The sequence below is a fragment of the Talpa europaea genome, assembly GCF_964194135.1.
Source record: "Talpa europaea genome assembly, chromosome: 11".
Taxonomy (NCBI): Eukaryota; Metazoa; Chordata; class Mammalia; order Eulipotyphla; family Talpidae; genus Talpa; species Talpa europaea.
In genome coordinates this window covers 75,194,921-75,211,218 of record NC_140078.1, presented here as the reverse complement: position 1 = coordinate 75,211,218, position 16,298 = coordinate 75,194,921, and the positions used below count along the sequence as shown (strand labels likewise).

Sequence of the window (16,298 nt, the reverse complement as noted above, 5' to 3'; positions counted from 1 at the left end):
GAGGATATGTTATCATTAAAGTGACAGGCAATTGGCGGCTACATGTGGGGCTGACGACAGCGCCTCTCCCACCGGGGTGTGTTAAGTGCCGCTTGTGAATCCTGTGTTTCACCGACTCCAGTTTGTAGCCACCTATAAGGAATCCTAAAGTTCTCATTTCTGCTCATGCTTATAAGCCTATGATCACTAGTATTGGCTACTCAATTAAATTTTAAAATATTCAAATATACCCTTCAAATAAATACAGAACATGTATGTACCTATACAGTTCTACCACCATAAAAGGTTATGTACAAATTAAGTAAGCTCAGCTTTCTTAACCATTGTCTCATCTTAACTATGTCCTTCCCTAAATGAAAATAAGTTCAATTTATATTCAAAATATATTGAAGTATTTTAAAGGTATTACATAGGACCCAAATTATCAAAAAATGTAAACAAAATTTATCTGGCTTATATTTATGAAATCATAGCTTGAAGTTTTAAATTCACCCTGTACTCATCCTCTTGGAAAAAAAAAAAAAAAACTTACCAAGTCACATTTAGAGTGAAAAGCTGATAAGGATTTTGAAGTGGTCCTTGGAGACACCTGCCAATTACTATAACTAGTGTTACTAAATCTAGTGGTTTATTGCCTCATTCAATTTAAAAGACCAAAATAATTCCATTCTGATCTTCCATAATGCTGCTTCTGATTAAGCCCTCAGATTCCACCGTCCTCAGTAAACGTGCTGACCAGGAGCTTCTGCAGCCACACTCAGCACACAACAGGGACTGGGTATCAAGCCAACCCAATGCCTTCACCTGCACCTCTTAGAAACCCCCAATTCTCAGCTTATTAGTCCAGTTTGGTAGAAGGAACTTCAAGGGTGGAAGCTTGAGGTGAAGTTGAGAAGCAAAAAGGGAATCACAGATGACCCTCAAAGGAAATCAAAGGATCCACTCATCTCATGATGTTGTCCTCACACTCCACAGTCAGATGGCTTTTCCTGGAGCTGCCTTGTCAGGATCTGATAGGAAGACAGAAAAGCCACTCCTATGTGGAAAAGGATTTGCCAGAGGTTCCTTAGTCCGTGCAGGTACATGTTGCCCAGGCAAATAAAAAGCAGCATCAGCACCACCTTCGTAGTCCTGGCAGGACTGTAGAACAGGTACAAATAACACTGAAATGATACATGAGAGGAATCCCAATCAGAGGTAATAACATCAAATGCAAGTTCACGTCTCACACCTGCCATACACTCTGTCATTTCACACACATTAGCTTTTTAAATTGAGTTAACTGTAATGAACCTTGGACTCTGTGGATAATCACTGGATAAAAGTGGGGGTTTGGATGAAAGAAGTGACACAAGAAAAGTGTGCACAAGAAAAGAGAGCACAGCACTCTTGAAAGAAGTGTAAGAAATACAGACAAAAATGCCCTGGCCATGGGCTGCAAAGAAAGAAAGGATGCAGGTGAAAGGCAGATAGTGAGGTCCGGATACCCTAAGGAGACGGACTGACCTACACATGAATTTTTCCTTTTTAGGAAACCATGGCAGGCAAGAAAGTCAGGGAGAGAAGCCATGCTTTCACTACTGTTCTGCTGTCAAAGGTCCCACTGCCTCAAACAGGGCTCTGCCTTTCTGAGATCAAAGTCCTTTCCCTGCAAAATGAGAGGAGTGGGCAGGATGAGCCTGAAGTTCTTTGACTAAGGACTGGTATTGTCTAAGACTTGAGCCAAGGACTTGGTGGAACAAAACTACAATCTAAAAACTTGCTGATGGTTCCAACAGAAGAAAAAAATAAGGCAATGGGTTTAACTGATTCACCAAAATATTAATATTTCACCCACCTGGAAAATGCAGGCTACAAAAGGAATAAAAAAAGCTAGAATATTTCCAATTTCCTCATGGGCCATCTACAAGACAAAGAATGTAAGAAAAGAAATATTTAAATGAAAGGAAATATTATGGCAGAGTACTCCTTACTCATTCTGCTCTGGTTGAACCTAAAAATCCCTGGCTGGGTGAGACCCAATCAGATCAGAGGTTGACCTGCAACCATCTTCAATATCTTGGATACTCCATGCACCCTCCTGTCCCCAGCCATCTATGCTAAGCCCCCAGCCTGAAATGTCCCCCAACCCCACCACCTCCCAAAATCATCTGTCATTACCAAGCTTTCTCTAATTCCCGCCCCCATAGTGATGTCACCATATACAGCTTGTGGTCTTAACCATCTTGCTGGCCAGGCACCTGTTCTTGTATGTGCAGACACTTGGAAGTATCTTCAGATGAGTAGTTACAAACAGTAAGAAGAAACTACAGCACACATTATTGGTCAGCATGTGGAACAGGTGATTACTGCCCTACAGCACAGGCCTGCTGCCATTCTCCTAACAGGCCAATCTATGTTAGTCTCCTGAGATTCAGCATCAGCAGGCCTAAGACTTTTATTACCATACACAAGTAGCAGCATTATAGCTCCATTTTTTAAAGCAATATCTTTTTATGCTCATATTGGCTCTACCCTTTTAAAAAAGGTTTTGAAGAACTTCAAAAAGATATTTAAAAAGCATTGTTAATGGAAAATTGCTTTGAAATGAGTGGGCTAGCCAATCAACTTCCTAGTGTGCAATTCTTTGGCCAATAAATAGGGAAGGTGATATCTGGATTATATAAATCAGACTATAAGACAACATTTCCTAGGGAATAAAGGAGCCTGATTGTTAAAGTCTGAGAATCAAACCTTTGCCCTGGGGAAAAGATCCAGCCCCTGGAGTGACTCCTGTGACCCCCAAGGTCACAGGGTGGTCTGAAGCTCCCCCATAGCAGGCTGTCTGCTTCTCAGTATCCCAGCAGGTACCTTGACTCTTAGGACAACAGATACAAAAGAGCAAGTTTCATGTATTTCCTCAACTTGCTATAAAGTATAAAATCAGAAATAAAATTTTGCGAATTTTTAAATTTTAAAACCTTAGGACATAACCACCTTAAAAACAAAATGTAGCTCCACCAGTTTCTCCCATCATGTGCCCTTCTATTTAAACTGTAAAGAACAGGTTACCTGTAAAGAATGTTCTGCGAGATGAATTCCCCGAATGAGATTCAGAGCAGCACACATAATGTTGAGAATAAGGGAGAGGATGCCCAAGGCTGTCACTGGTTCCATTCGGAAAGTAGGAGCTTCACAAAAAAAATAAGTGTCTAGTGAAAATAATTTCTATATGAAAGAAAAATAAACAAAGACATTAACTAGACCTCCACTAATGATAAGTTCATTATGTTAAACACACAATTACAAACATTAATTTTAAAAGCAGCTGTGGTTAGGCAGGAGAAAGGCAAGAAATGAAGGACAGAATGGGTCTGGGAATCTGAGGTGACTTACTTTCTTTTTTTTTTATTTATTTTAAAAGATTTTATTTATTTATTTATTTATTGATACAAGCACTGGGTACAGTCAGAAGCGCGGGAGGGTGAGAGAATTCACCAGAGCCAGAGCGGGGAGCAGAGCAGGCAGAAGGACCGAAGTACACTGCTGAGGGGAGCAGTGGGCGGCAGGGGAGGTCTGTGCGCCATGTGGGACCCTCCTCCGGTGGCCGGGGAGCAGCCGGGGATCGAACCGGCGCTGCAGAGGCTGCGGGCAGCTTCGCAACCCAGCGCTCAACCACTGCGCCACCGGGGAGGCCCTGAGGTGACTTTCTATCAGAGCAAGCACAGGTTTTTCAAGTGCTCGATTTTCTTTCGATTTAAAGCAGTGCTTCTCAAGCCAGGGGCGAAATGGCCCCTCAGTAGACATTTGGCAATGTCGAGGGACAATTTGGGTTTTCTCATAACTGGAGACATCTAGCAGGTGCTAAACATCTAACAATGCACAAGACAGCCTTACAACAAGGAATTTTCCAGTACAAAATACTAATAAGACTTAGGCAGAACCTAATGATTTAAAGCAATTTATGGCTTTATTTATAAACTTGTTACCAAATTCTGAAAGCATTTCCATTGTATACCTCAGCTAGTAAAATGCTCTACTCTTTTCCTGACAAGAGAATATTCAGTGTCATGTATGCTTCCAGAATTCATAACAAATGCTTTTTTTAAATTATAAAATAATTGGGAAGAGGAGAAAAACAGATAATTTTAACTACAAGCTATTTTTGAAACTCTAATTAGAACAAATGATCATTCTCTCTTTAAATATAACAGCTGAGAGCCTCCCCTGGTGGCCCAGGCAGTTGAGCGCCGTACTGTGAAGCTGTCCACAGCCTCTGCAGCACCAGTTCGATCCCGGCTGGCTGGGCAGGGTCCCACATGGTGCAGCAGACCTCTCCTGTCTCGCCTGCTGCTCCTCTCAGCAGTGTATTTCGTCAGTCTGCCTGTTCTTTTCCCTGCTCTGTCTCTGGTGAATCCTCTCACCCTCCCGTGCATCTGGCCTATATCCCCGTTCTTGTATGCATGAATAAATAAATCTTTAAAAGTATATCTATATAATGGCTGAAATTGATTCTGGTTCACACAATTAAATGGTGTTCTACCCATTCTCTTACTATGCTCTTTTTAAATCATCCTTTCTTGTCCTTATATTTCACACACACACACACACACGCACACACACACACACACCCCCACCCCTACGGCTACCCAACTGATGATTATTGTTAGTGTGTTAGAGGTGCCTGTGAGCAATTCAAAGTCCTGTTAAAACAGAACATACTACCTATAAAGATTCTAGCCTCAGGATAATAGAGTGAGTCAAACCACAGTAAAATGTCTTAGCAACATGGGCAAGTTGACACTTTCTGGATTTGTTCCTCTTGTCTAAGTGTTTAAAAAACAAAACACAGGTGACAAAGTTACCCCTATCTGCAGAGATGGCAAAGGAGAAGCTTGGGGTTCAATAACACAGTCTCCCTTCTATAAAAGTTAAGTTCATTCCCAAAATAAATTACAACTTATTAATTGGCATGAGAGCCATTCCAGGAATTTTACTGGTTGGAACTGATTAAAATAAAACACAAAGTTATGCCAAAATGTAAATACTTTTAATACACCACTTTAAAATTGAAGCAATTAGTTTAATATAAAACAAAATAATTAGACTGTTATACTGTAAACAGCTCTATCTTTCAGAGAAGGACTCAGATCTTACACCATTACAGAATTCTTAAAATGTAAATATACACTAACTTGGTTTACTTACTCTCTTGCAAAAAAAAAAAAAAAAAAAGTAGGTATGTGCCAATGAACTGACTGCGCAGACATCTGATATTTTATATGCCCTTTGAGCTCTGTAACTTAATATTTGGATACATGTTAATTTATTATGTAATGGAAAATGGTGATGTGGGGCCTCCCCCCTGGTGCAGCTGTTGAGCGCTGGGTTGCGAAGCTGCTCGCAGCCTCTGCAGTGCCGGTTCAATCCCCAGCCGCTCCCCGGCCACCGGAGGAGGGTCCCGCATGGTGCGCAGACCCCTCCTGCTGCCCGCTGCTCCCCTCAGCAGTGTATTTTGTCAGTCTGCCTGCTCTGCTCCCTGCTCTGGCTCTGGTGAATTCTCTTACCCTCCCGCGCTTCTGACTGTACCCAGTGCTGGAAGGAAGGAAGGAAGAAAGGAGGGAAGGAAGGAATTGGTGATGTGTATTAGATCCAGTCAACCATATATTTTTACTGTCTGGAAATGTGTGGTTAAAGTTCTGTGGGAGAAATAATTTGTTATTGTTCACTAGCTTGTAAAAATCTAGTGCAAGGCTTTACACATCTAAAAAGTTAATGAAATACATTTATTATCATTGAAAGAAGTGAGTTTAATTATGTGTAACTGTAAGCTAGCAATGCAGGAACCCTGCTTCATAATGTACACTGAGAACTTACTACCAGAGGAAGCCATGGAATGCCGGGGCACTGTGCTCCTGCCCACTAACCCCAGTCTTCAGATAAGGACTCTATTCACAGGGGTAGAAGGACACCCCCAGGTCTCATGGAGTCAGAAAAGAAGAGCCCTGGCTCTGACCTCTGCCCACTCTTGTGCCCACAGCCTTCCCCCCTCCCTCCATCAAGGAGAGAATTGCAATGTTTCACTATGTGATATGATGAGATAAGGATTTGTTATCTGTAAAAAGAGAGGGAGAGAATATACACAAATGTCTATCATTCACTAAGTGACTTCTAGTAAAAGAGAACGAATCCCCTTACAACATTTAAATTTGTAGACCTCACCCTGGTTAAGAAAATAACCTGCCAAGTCACTCTTCTGAATTTCATCAGTTGCTTTCCCTCAGATCAATCCACTGTCATTAATATTCAAGTTTTTTATAACAACCACCTGGAAACAAGATCAGTTCATATTAGATACCCTTCTCACCCTGGACCTCAAAAAACAGCTTTCTATTGAAAAAAAAAAAAGACAAAAAAAGCAATGCCCATTTGAAACACTAATATCACTCATCTTCAGCAGCATCAGAGAATAGCAGGTCACGTACCAGGCTCTAAGTGCATCTGCGTGTGACCATTCATCATCCCATTTGCCATGTTTGTGTCTGCCAGAGTGAGAACCACTGGAGGCTGGAACGCGAGCTCCTCCTGAACTTTTTCTAAACTGCTCCCCATCTGAGTAGAACTTGCATAGTTAAAATGCCACTTCACTTTCTGAATGATGCTATCTGCAAAGACAGAGCAACCCAAATTGAGCATTTTCATCAGAACGGAGTACATAAGACCTACATACAAAATGCAGTTCTAAGCAAGTTAATAAGTCAGCCAGATTCTGACAAGTGTCAAGCTATACATAAAGGTCAAATGATGACCACATGTCATTACTAGTCTTATCGATCTCTTCAAAGCAGAATAATTATATGACATAGTCTGTCTATAAAGAAGGCAATATTGCCTTCCAGAACCTCAATGACAAGGTAGTCAGAGGATAGGGGGCTTGAATCTTAGCTCAGCTGTTACTCACATTCAAGTACAAGTTCCACCATCCACCACCCCACCTCCATGCTCTGGAGGCCAGAGAGTTAAACCTTGAAGCTTTCCATGCCACTTCAGTAACTGTGAAATCTAATGGCACAAAGCTATTCTTCAGTGACACATTATAGCACTTTCAGTGGTTTTCCTAGAAGGTCAAAGCCAAACCTAAAGTATAAATTCTACACCTACATAACGGAGAATAAATATGAAAGAGGTTACAAACCAAATTCCAGAAAGGCATATGGCCGGACAGCTAGGCCAATGTGGGTGTTGTCATAGGAAGCTGTGAATTCCCACCACAAGGTCTCCAGAAAGCAGAAAGCCATGGCGGCTGGACACTGGTGGGAGCAGATAGCCATGCAGGCCACATGCCCCGAAGAAGAAAAGCTGCAACAAAAGAGCAACGTGTACATTACCAGGGGAGAGACCCAAGTATTCCCAAGACACACCAGGCACAACCTTGCCTTAATTCTGGACTCAGTAATCACATCTGTGTCATCTCTTCAGCCAGACCTGCCTGGAACTGCCTTTCTTCTACTGCCTCTATAAGGTATAGCATTATTTGCCACGCAGTGCATGATCACTCTTATTTATCCAAGCATAAGGGATGCATGTCCCCCTAGAGGAATTAACCTCAGACTATACTGCATCTATTGAGAAAATGTTATTCTTTAACCTATATCAATAGAGCTTCTAATATTAAATCATTCTGATATACCGAAATAAACCCTCCTTGATTGTGAATTTGTGCCTACTCATACACATACAACTGCTAGGCTTAGTTTCCTAATGTTTTATTTAGGACTCTGGTATCTATGAAAAGTAAAACTGGCCTATAATTTTCCTTTATTATACGTCTTCACATGGTTGTGCTAGTAAGTATTATCTGGTCTAATAAAATCAATGCAGGGCTTTTCTTCTCTGGCTTCTTTTTCAGCTGTCATGATAGCATTTCAAGTTCTGAGGCCTCTCATTCTGTCTGTGGTGTCTACTGACTCCCCTCATTGTGGAATATCTCTTTTCTTTTTTTAAAGATTTATTTATTCATTTACACAAGAACTGGGATATAGGCCAGATGCATGGGAGGGTGAGAGGATTCACCAGAGACAGAGCGGGGAACAGAACAGGCAGACTGACGAAATACACTGCTGAGGGGAGCAGTGGGTGCGACAGGAGAGGTCTGCCAAGCCATATGGGACCCTCACCGGCCAGCCGGGATCGAACTGGTGCTGCCGAGGCTGCAGACAGCTTCACAGTGCAGCACTCAACTGCCTGCGCCACCAGGGGAAGCCCATGGAATATCTCTTTTAGTGTTTTGTCATTTTTAGCTGAGAGCTCATCGCTATGAAGGCTTCTTTTTTTCCCCATAAGAATCACTTAGTGCCTGAGTTGTGGTGCATTTCCAGGGTGGTTCTGTGTTTCCTCTGGCCGGGCTACTCTGGGAGTGTCATCAGTCTGGAACCAATACTGATATTTGAACCTTGGCTGAGTGATTCACAGACCCTGAGGAGTATAAACTCAAAGTCCAACCTTGCATGAGACACAGGGGCAAGGATTCCATTTCTTAGGTGAGAGTTATTTCTCCTTCCCACCCAAAGTCACGCAGATATGAGTGAGGCCTGCACTGGTGGACAGGCCATTTCTCACCTACCATCATCTCACAAGAGTTGTAGCCTGACAAAAATCCCTCCTTGATCCATGGGTCTGGCTCCAACACCTCACCAAGGCCTCTCCCTTCATGGGTGCTAAAGCTCAAGCCCAGCGCTCACTGTGACTGATCACTCAGGAGCCTCGGTGTCAGCTCACACACTCACCTCCATGATATTCTGTTTCTCCTTCATTTGGGGGGATTTCTTGGGAAATCCCAAAGATTTCTCATTTGGGGGGATTTCTTTCAGGTTCCTCTATCTATTTAAAATAAACTTTACGTATACATATTTCTGAGTTTTCTTCCTCAGAGAGGGAGTATGGTCCTTCCTACACCTTAATTGCAAAATTCTAACCTCCAGAGCTGTGCAAACAAATTTCTGTTGTCTAAGCAGTTTGTGACTTGGTTATGGCAGCCTAGGAAAATAATTCAACTCCTCAACTACAAAATAAGCTGTGGTACTGCTCACCTGTAGATAAAAATGTTCCTCTGTGAAAATAATGCTAAATATTTAATTCAAAATACAAATGAGTAGGACATTTAATACTCCATTTTAAAAAAGGCTGAAGCAGCTAGGATTTCATGTGAGGTCATTGACTTTTTTTTTTTAAAGATTTATTTATGCATACAAGAGCTGGGGTACAGGCCAGAGATGCAAGGGGACAAGGGGAGGGTGAGAGGATTCACCAGAGACAGTGGGGAACAGAACAGGCAGAATGACCGAAGTACATTGCTGAGGGGAGCAGCGGGCGAGACAGGAGAGGTCTGCTGCACCATGTGGGCTGCTCCCTGGCCAGCCGGGGATTAAACTCGTGCTGCAGAGGCTGCGGGTTGCTTCATAGTGCAGTGCTTAACCCCTTGCACCACCAGGGAGGCCCCAGACTTTTTTTCTTAACAAAGAAAAGGCTTCCTATTTGTAGCACAGCACCAAGTTCCCACAGACTGTGAGTTAATCACAGCATATTGAGGAAAGGGCCATCAAGGAAGGTGGGTACCAGGCACCCAGAAAAAGAAATCACAAAGGTGGGCAGAGGCAGCTTGGTTTCTGCCCCTCAGCACCCAGAGTCCACACCACAGGGTGACCGCTGCCCCGGCATGCCTCCGGTACCCCTTTTCTGGCCAGGCCCCTTCTTGCCTGACACCACCACTGAGCATTCAATCAGGCCTGGACTTTTCCCATGGTTTTTCTGGTTTGGTGACTGAATCCTCTTTAAAGGCCCTACATCGTGTTAGGTCACCTAAGAGTTTACTACTCAAGGGAACAAAAGGGATTTGGTAAGTGAAGTGTAAATACTGGAAAAGAATGATATAAAGTCTGTAACAAGTTCATTTCGATATTTTAAAAGCCAGCCTTGCCCCTGATATCTCCATAGAATGACTAGCTTCATGCTCTTAGCCCTAAAATAAGAAATGATAAAACACTTGAGGAGCAGACCTTAGGGCCGGCTGCCCGCAATCAAATCCTGCTCTAACACCTACCAGAGGTGGAATCTCAAGTGAGTCACCTAGCCTCTGTTTCTGCTGTAAACACATAGAACACTATTTTTTAAAAAAGATTTATTTATTTATGCATACAAGAGCTGGGGTACAGGCCAGAGATGTGGGGGGTGAGAGGATTCACCAGAGACAGAGTGGGGAACAGAACAGGCAGACTGACTGAAATACACTGCTGAGGGGAGCAGAGGGCAAGACAGGAGAGGTCTGCTGCGCCATGTGGTTTCTCCCTGGATGGCTGGAGATCGAACTCATGCTGCAGAGGCTGCAGATTGCTTCATAGTGCGGTGCTTAACCCCTTGTGCCACCAGGGAGGCCACACAGAACACTATTAATCCACCTCAGAAGCCACGGAACACTTGGGTCATGCCTGGCATAGATAGCATCAGCTATTATTACTGTGACTATTGGTCTCTCCTGATTCTTACTCCTCTGGAACATCTCCTTTGCTATCATATACAGTTATGTATTTCTCTTGGTCTCATTAGATTTGAAGTTCCTCAAATCAAGAGACCATACTTGTGCTCATTTTCACTCTCCTACTCCTGTTTCATATTAATTTTTTTTAATTAAAAAAGCAAAAAACTGAAGGCAAGAATTATAAGTTTTTTTTTAATTTTCTCATTCATGCCCTTTTCCTTCCCCCACGTTGTAATCTATTATCTCCTCCCCTGTCACCTTTTTTCTACCCCTGCATCTAATGCGGAGAAAACGACCAAACCAAAAGTGTGAAAACTGGTTGAATCTGGATGTCCAGTTCTCCTGGGCACTCCATTAAGAGAAAGGCAGGTGATGGGGCAGTAGTGCCTGGGGCACCCATGACTCTAATGTTGCAAATTATTGACAACCATTGTCTGGGGCTTAGTTCGACTTTTAATGCACAATATGATCAGCACAATATTACCTCATGAGGTGGCTAAAGTAACGCACATTTTGCTGATGTTCTGGAAAAGTGAAAATGCTCGCTTACTGTATCCTGAAGTGAAGACCTTCTGCAGTGCCACGACCTGGATACTGGGCCAGTCGCGAGGCTAACATCTTGAGCCGTCTCCTGCATTCCAGAAAATCTTGAGCGTGATAAAAGTCAGTGGAAGCTGAGAGGGGTAGTCCATCCCTCACCCTTACCACACAGGCAAAAAGGATCATGGACATGGTCCGCAAGAGAAGTCATCAGGACACCTGAGGAAAGCAAGGTTCTCTTGTTACTGAGGTCAGATGATGGTGGCGGAGACCTGACCCCTCTCTTGAAATGTCCACTCCAGGTTGCTTCACTCTCATCCCCACCGTAATTGCAAATTTTGTATTTATTATTTCTGTGGCCTCTACTGTTATGTTACTCCCAGTCTCCCTTCATTATTCCCCTAGTTGTCTCTACTCACTTGCAACCTTCCTTTTCCTTCTCTCTACTGAATCGCTCCCTTTTCAGAATGAACCAGACAAGGAAGAAAGGAACACAAAAGTAAGGAGGCAGGGCCTCCCCGGTGGCACAGGGGTTGAGCGCTGGGCTGTGAAGCTGCCTGCAGCCTCTGCAGCACCTGTTCAATCCCCGGCCACCAGGCGAGGGTCCCACATGTTGCGCAGATCTCTCCTGCCGCCCGCTGCTCCCCTCAGCAGTGTACTTCGTCAGTCTGCCTGTTCTGCTCCCCGCTCTGGCTCTGGTGGATTCTTTCACCCTCCCGCACTTCTAACTGTACCCAGTGCTTGTATAAATGAATAAATAAATTGAAAAAAAAAAAACAACCAAAAGTAAGGAGGCAGGATCCGATGGACTCAGGAACAACAGCAATAATAGTGGGTAGCAAGATACAAGTAGCAAGGTGACCCCAAAGGGATGGAGTGCCTGACACTGTAGCAGTGGGGATGGATGTAGCTGCTGAGCAGTTTAGTTGCCATATCCTCACCCGCAGGGAGGTGGAGGAGGGTGAAAGGATTCTGAGCACGCGTTGGTGGCAAACAGAGCAGAAGGGGAAGAGGAACTGTGAGAGTCAAATGTGTGCTCCTACAAATGAGAGCCAGTCTCCACAATGATGACTGAGCTCCTACAGATGGCTAAAGAAGTCATTTAGCAAATTATAGTAAGCTCCTAAATATTTGGCTTGGATATGTGAGCACTATTAAGAAACAAAAAGAAACAGATCTGAAACCTCATGGTAAATGAGAAAAAGATGCTTCTCAGGATAGAAAACAGCCCTGGCCCAGCTCTGCTGGCAATCTGACTGGGTTTAACCTCCATACATTAACTCTGCAGGTGCCTGTGCAGGGCAGGACCCGCCTGTGATTGCCCAATTAGGGGGCCATTACAGCTAAATTACAGCTTAGTGAAGGGGCCATTACAGCTGCAGTGGGTCTCCCCATGTGCCCAAACATCCTATTTCACACATCCTGTTTGTAAGGCCTCCTACTTCACAGGATGTTAACAGGTATGTACAGAGGTGGGCTTTTCCAAAGAAGTCTGGCTGTAACCTTATTTGGCATCTCAATTCCTGTGAGCAGTAGGAAAGGGGAGCCCCCATGAGGCACAGTACTTTCTTCACCTCCATCTGTGCCTCAGGGTATTCTTCACCTATGTCTGCCACTCCTCGGCTTCCCCATATCCAACTCCACAAGGACTGTCTCAAATCTACTCTTTCCATGAAACCACTGCAGAATGCATCTCCACAAGGGTTGGGGGGGAGAGAACTGCAACACAGCGAGTGGACACCATTTTCCCACCTCCACTACAGGGAGCTAAGACCCCAGTGGGCCATGAACCAAACTTTCTGAGCAGGGGGAGCTACTGGGTACTGGGGGCAGAGCTAAGCAGCCAGGTGAAGCTATGTAACACAAAAGACTTGCTTTTCCAGCTCTGACTTAGGGATTTAGGGAAAAGACATGGAAGGAGGCACTTGAGACACATGGGTGAGACACAGGGGAAGGCTGTGATTGAGACAGCCCCCCTCAGTTGAGATAATGGCAGCCATTATTTTGATATTGCATTGTCTTTTGCTCTTTTTGTCCCAAACCTGCTCTAGCCCTTTCTGGTTGTTCCCCACAAGAAGGTGCCTTATTTTTATGGCAAGCTTTTGGACCTCAGCAGCCCCATTTCAGGTCAATCCTATTTGGTTGGGCATTTGCCCATAAGGAGATGGGTAATTTGGGATGTTTTATTAGGAAACGTTTTTAGGACTATCCTTTCTTCTCCTCTTGCTCTATGCACACTGATTCTATTAAAGATCCATCACACTAAGCGTCTGTTTCCTCTGTCTTTACGAGGCAGATGGCAGAATCCCTTCCTTGAGTACCTCTTGGTCATATGCTAACAAAACCCTCCCAGATTTGCCAAGCTGGAAACACTTCTTCCTCCTCTAAATTCCCAGAAAGTCTCTTTGTTTTCTATTTTGCTGATTGATCACTTTCACTAAGTGCAATTTCTAAGAATAAAGATCATATCTGAAATGGATGAATAAATAATAATTACTATTTTAATCACACAGAAAATGCAGTGGTATAAAAACACAGAGAAGGGAAAAAGAAAAATGAGTCTACCAACCAACAGTCCCTACACAGTCTGTTTGTCCCACCCATCTCCCCACACTTTTCATTGAGGAGCAAAAATGTGAAAAATCCCAAGAAAAAAACTTCCACAAACAAAACTGCTAAATTGGGACCTCCCTGGTGGCCTAGGGGTTAAGTTTCAGCGCTATTATTGCTATGCCCTGAGTTCAATCCCAGCCAGGGAGCTGATCCACATGGCGCAGCAGACCTCTCCTGTCTAGCCCACTGCTCTCCTTAGCAGTGTATTTCAGTGGACCCGGCTGTTCTGTTCCTCACTCTGTCTCTGGTGAATCCTCTTGCCCCCACATGTCTGGCTACACCTGAGTTCTATGCAAAAATAATTTAACATATACAGACACTCAGACCAAAAAAAAAGGCGACTCAATGAGATATTAAGAGAGTCAGAGATGGGACAAAACCCCACGGTGAAAAAGGGAAGGTAGTTTTTAGGGAGCTTAATAAATTTTATACTCTTCGAGGGGAAAGTAGTAGGCACTTATTCCAACTGTGAACCCCCAAATATCTTCTCTATGGCAGTCTTTACAGAGGACCTGCCAAAGTGCCAGGTATTTTGTTAAATCATTAGAAAGGAAAACAGCGACCTTTCCAAATGACAGTAATCTTAAGGACCAGTTCTACCACTTTTTAAGGGACCCAGAAGTCCCTCCAGGCTCTCTACTTCATCCATTTTATCCTCTGGTGATCAAACCTGCTTCTAAAACAATAGCATTGAAAATAAATAAAAACTCTGTTTTCCAGCCCTATCAAGTTACACAACTGTAACCTAGTAAAATCCACATCCATTTAAAAAAATATTTATGATGCTTAAATGAAGGTGGCATTCGCATTAACTGCTTCCTGTGTTCGTGTACATGTGAGTGTGTGAATGTATGGGATGGCAGCTGCCCAAGGACTGAAGGATTGTATATGCTACTGTGGCTGTGTCTAACTGATGACAAAAGCTTTAACAAATTTTTTTTTTGTGGAAATGCACTTTGTATTACAAAAGATGAAAAAAAATAATACAAATAGGGATTCATCTTTGTGTGCTCCACAGTGCTTTGTATATGATAGGGATGTGATGTTTATAAATTTAGATTATGAGCTATTATGAGACAGCCAAATAAGAGATCTGGCTACTGCCTTAAAAGAATGAACTGGGGACTTAGTCCAGAAAGACAGACTTGAAGTACCTTTTCCTCTTCCCACTAAATAGAACTAAAAACCTGCATATTGTATAGAAAGCAAACATAAGACAATTCTCACAGGTGGAGAGAAGGAGACAGGCCAGGGACCTTGGGGCCTAAGGAATGCTTTCACTCAGTTTTCTTTTTGCCTTGTATATCCCATTCTTGGTGCTGGATAAGCTGACAACCCAGAAACACCAACAGGCATGAACACACACTAAAGTCCAACAACAACTTGATCCACCCCAAAAAATCAAGAAAGGTACATTCTAGCAAAACATAAAGTTTTCAGACAAAAATGCTCTACTCCAGCCAAATACCACAGAAAAAAATCTCCATCAGCCTTGCCTGGTGGAAATGAGTTGCCCCCCAGCTCACCCACCCTGCTAGGGTAGAGTGACAGACGACCAAGTAGTGAGCCACTGGGCAGCAAGGAGCCAACCACTCCCACCGTGCCCCTGGGAGACAGGAGGCCCATCTCTGCAGCTATAATGAGCAGTCCTTTCCCTACAGGGCGCCCAAATAGCCTGAGTTGAAACCAGGATTTTTACTCTTCCCTGGCAGTAATCAGATAGTATCCCCACTTCCCCTGGGAGAGAAGAGTCAACAAAGGCCAACTGAACCTGAGGATCTAAGTAAGATCCAGAGACTCATAACGTAATACCCAATGTCCAGGTTTCAATCAGAAATCACTGATCATACAAAGAAACAGGAAATCTAATTTAAACAAGCAAACATTATCATCTGGTGCCAACACAAGATGACAGAGATGTCAGAATTATATGATAGACTTTAGAGCAGTCATCATAATGCTTCAACAAGTAAAATCACACAATGATATCAATTAATACAGAAAGGGCATTTGACAGAATTCAACACCCATTCATGATAAAATCTCAGCAAAACAGGAACAGAGTGGAACCTCCTCAACTTGATAAAAGACATCTACAAAAAGCCTGCAAGGAACATTACACTTAATGGTGGAAGACTGGATGTTTTCACTTTAAAATTAGGAACAAGGGGCCTCCCTGGTGGCGCAGCGGTTGAGCGCTGGCTTGCGAAGCTGCCCGCAGCCTCTGCAGTGCCGGTTCGATCCCCGGCTGCTCCCAGGCCACAGGGTGAGGGTCCCACATGGCGTGCAGACCTCTCCTGCCGCCTGCTGCTCCCCTCAGCAGTGTACTTCGGTCCTTCTGCCTGCTCTGCTCCCCGCTCTGGCTCTGGTGAATTCTCTCACCCTCCCGCGCTTCTGACTGTACCCAGTGCTTGTATAAATAAATAAATAAATCTTTTTTTAATAAATAAATAAATAAATAAAATTAGGAACAAGGATGTCTGCTTTTCCACTACTCTTCAACACAGTACTGAACTTTGTACCCAGTGCAATAAGGCAAGAAATAGGCAAGAAGGAATATAGATAGGAAAGGAAAGAAAACAAAATCTATGTGTAGATGACCTAACTGTCTAGAGGGAAAATCCTAAGGAAA

At 43.5% G+C, this 16,298-nt stretch overlaps 1 protein-coding gene across 1 annotated transcript; it reads right to left on the bottom strand.

The window, feature by feature from the left end:
• Positions 1–811: 811 nt before the first annotated feature.
• On the bottom strand, positions 812–11,314 carry SEC22C (SEC22 homolog C, vesicle trafficking protein). Its single transcript, XM_084247405.1, has 6 exons — positions 11,064–11,314; positions 7,171–7,338; positions 6,465–6,640; positions 3,052–3,170; positions 1,838–1,903; positions 812–1,163 (listed from the first exon to the last, which is right to left on the bottom strand). Exons 1-6 carry the CDS (start codon positions 11,243–11,245, stop codon positions 963–965), a joined length of 912 nt encoding a protein of 303 aa, XP_084103531.1. The 5' UTR covers positions 11,246–11,314; the 3' UTR covers positions 812–962.
• Positions 11,315–16,298: the final 4,984 nt, after the last annotated feature.

Excerpts from the sequence above, each read along its gene's own strand:
- SEC22C (XM_084247405.1), bottom strand. The coding sequence starts at position 11,245 with ATGTCCATGATCCTTTTTGCCTGTGTGGTAAGGGTGAGGGATGGACTA. Across the intron at positions 1,904-3,051 it reads TCGCAGAACATTCTTTACAG|ATGGCCCATGAGGAAATTGG; the intron begins GTAACCTGTTCT and ends TTTGTCTTGTAG. Across the intron at positions 1,164-1,837 it reads TTGTAGCCTGCATTTTCCAG|TGTTATTTGTACCTGTTCTA; the intron begins GTGGGTGAAATA and ends GTATCATTTCAG.